At 53.0% G+C, this 2,399-nt stretch overlaps 1 protein-coding gene across 1 annotated transcript; it reads left to right on the forward strand.

The window, feature by feature from the left end:
• Window positions 1–309: 309 nt before the first annotated feature.
• On the forward strand, window positions 310–2,070 carry LOC143409661 (cathelicidin antimicrobial peptide-like). Its single transcript, XM_076870099.2, has 4 exons — window positions 310–507; window positions 1,052–1,159; window positions 1,305–1,376; window positions 1,939–2,070. Exons 1-4 carry the CDS (start codon window positions 310–312, stop codon window positions 2,068–2,070), a joined length of 510 nt encoding a protein of 169 aa, XP_076726214.2.
• Window positions 2,071–2,399: the final 329 nt, after the last annotated feature.

The following is a 2,399-nucleotide window of genomic DNA, read 5'->3' on the forward strand; positions in this document are numbered from 1 at the left end:
GGCAGGAACTGGCTTTCTTCCTCTTTTCAGGGACTCAACTCTCTTGAGCAACCCAGGCCATGAAATCTCCTGAGGCCATTTCAGGGAGATGGGGAAATTATTTCTTTGTCTTGCACATCAGGCCGATCTGGCGCGCTGCCCAGCCCCCATGAGATGACAGCAGACAGTGGGGCTGAGCTGCAGCCCAGGCCCTGGCGGCCAACCCAAGATGGGGCTGGGTCAGGAGGGTTTGTGGTTGGGTCTTTGCATCAGGCTCAGGCTGAGCATAAAGGAGGCTCCTGTGGGTTGGAGGAAGCAGTCTTGGAGACCATGCAGACCCAGAGAGAAGGCTCTTTTCTGGAGTGGCAGTCACTGTTGCTGTTGCTGCTGGGCCTGATGATGCCTCTAGCCATAGCCCAGACCCTCAGCTACCAGGAGGCTGTGCTGCGTGCTGTGGATGGCTTCAACCAGCAGTCCTCAGATGCCAACCTCTACCGCCTCCTGAGCCTGGATTCCCAGTCCCGGGGGGTGAGCTGGCAGGGAGGGCTGACTCTGCTCTGGCTAGGATTGGCCACATTGGGCTTCTGCTCTGAATTCTGCCAGGAAAGCACTGCCTCCTGTTAGTGTGATCCTCCCTTTTCCAGGGAAACTTCCTGGAGCTAAGTCCTCTCCTAGTGTGATGTTTTTCAACCTTAGCATTCTGCTGTGGCAGATGTACTCCATCCCTACCCCACACAGGCTTCAGGGACTTCTGGGACCTCCAGGGACAAGGATGAGGTTATTGATTCTTCTGTCTCTCTGTATAAAGAAGGGCTCTGGCCAGGCTTGAGGTCCTGATGGTCTCATGCTCCAGGAAGCCCTTGGTTTCCCTCTCCCCCAGAGGGGAGATACCCCTCATTAGGGCTGCTTAAGGAGGTCAGAAAGGGGCTTATCTTCCTCCTCTCTGTTCTCAGTGCCTGGCACATAATAGATGTTGATGAAAGGCTGTTCCCTTGAATGGGGGTCAGGAAGACTGATCAGAGAAAGAAAAACTGGGCTCGAGCCTGGACTCTCCACTTCTTTCCTTGACCAGGATGAGGACTCAGATACCCCAAAGCCTGTGAGCTTCACAGTGAAGGAGACAGTATGTCCCAAGAAGACCCAGCAGGCCTTGGAGCAGTGTGACTTCAAAGAGGATGGGGTGAGGTTGGGGCTGGGGGTGCTGGTGGGTAGGTACCTCCTGAGGAGTGGATAAAGGGTCCTTGGGGAATATTTCCAGCCACCAAGGCAGGGCTGGGAGTTATGGTAAAGGGTTTCCAGTTTGACTTTGAGCATTCCCATTCTAGCTGGTGAAGCGATGTGTGGGAACAGTCACCCTGGACCCGGCCAGGGACTCTTTTGACATCAACTGTGACGGGGTGAGTGGGCTATTCTGGGATGCAGGGGCTGATGAGAATGGCACATGGATAATCTGTCCACCGGTCAGCCACTGCCTTACCCAGAGCAGGAAAAACCTCCTTCTACCCTGGGTCCTCCCTTAGGCTGATCCCATATCCAGGGCCGACCCTGCAATCCCTTAGAGCAGTGGTTCTTAAAGATTGGTCCTTACCTGGGAACTTGTTAGAGATGCACATTCTTGGGCTCCACACACAGCTACTGAATGAGACTCTGGGGTGAGGTCCAGCAATGTGTATTTTAATAAGCTCTTCTGGAGATTCTGACTCCTGCTGAAGACTGAGAACACTGACTTAGGGTAGTGGGCTCTGAGGACCCTGGGGAGCCCCTTACCATTTCTGAGCCTCAATTTTTTTTCATCTTTTTATTAAGAGTAGGGATTCAGCTATGTGCTCCAAAGTTCACAGTCAGAAGAGGGTGAACTGGTGCTCCAAATCCCCTGAGGGAGGTCTAAGTGGAGAGGGGTCTTGCACCCTTGAGTGCAGTCCTATAAGGAACTTGTTTCTTCCTGTTGAACAGCCCCAGCATTTCAAGAAAATTGCCCGGCTAGGTGGGCTCCTCCAAAAAGGTGGAGAGAAGATTGGTGAAAAACTTGAGAACATTGGCAGGAAAATCAAGGATTTCTTTCAGAGTCTTGTGCCCAGGTTACGGTCCTAGAGTTTGTCCCACCTTGCCTCTGGACTCTGAGAAATAAACTGTGTGAAAGCAACTTCTGTCTCACTTGTCTTGCTTCCTCCCCTTCACTACAAGGGAGTCCTCAACTCTGGAGGCCTGTGTGTGCATGCACATGTGTGTGGGCATGTATGTGTGTGAATGAAATGCAGAGGTGAGTGGGTGGCTGTTTCATGCAAGAGGCATGGGTTGTGGTGGCAGGGTCAAGAGGTCCAGGACAGCATCTTCATCCTCAGGGCCCTCCCCAGGCCCTTTGTACAGCTGCTGCCCTCTTCTGTTGAAACCCAGAAGGCAGTTGGGGAGGTCTCCTAAGT

The sequence above is a fragment of the Callospermophilus lateralis genome, chromosome 1 (genome assembly GCF_048772815.1).
Source record: "Callospermophilus lateralis isolate mCalLat2 chromosome 1, mCalLat2.hap1, whole genome shotgun sequence".
Classification (NCBI taxonomy): domain Eukaryota; kingdom Metazoa; phylum Chordata; class Mammalia; order Rodentia; family Sciuridae; genus Callospermophilus; species Callospermophilus lateralis.

Excerpts from the sequence above, each read along its gene's own strand:
- LOC143409661 (XM_076870099.2), top strand. The coding sequence starts at position 310 with ATGCAGACCCAGAGAGAAGGCTCTTTTCTGGAGTGGCAGTCACTGTTG. Across the intron at positions 508-1,051 it reads TGGATTCCCAGTCCCGGGGG|GATGAGGACTCAGATACCCC; the intron begins GTGAGCTGGCAG and ends TTCCTTGACCAG. Across the intron at positions 1,160-1,304 it reads GTGACTTCAAAGAGGATGGG|CTGGTGAAGCGATGTGTGGG; the intron begins GTGAGGTTGGGG and ends TTCCCATTCTAG.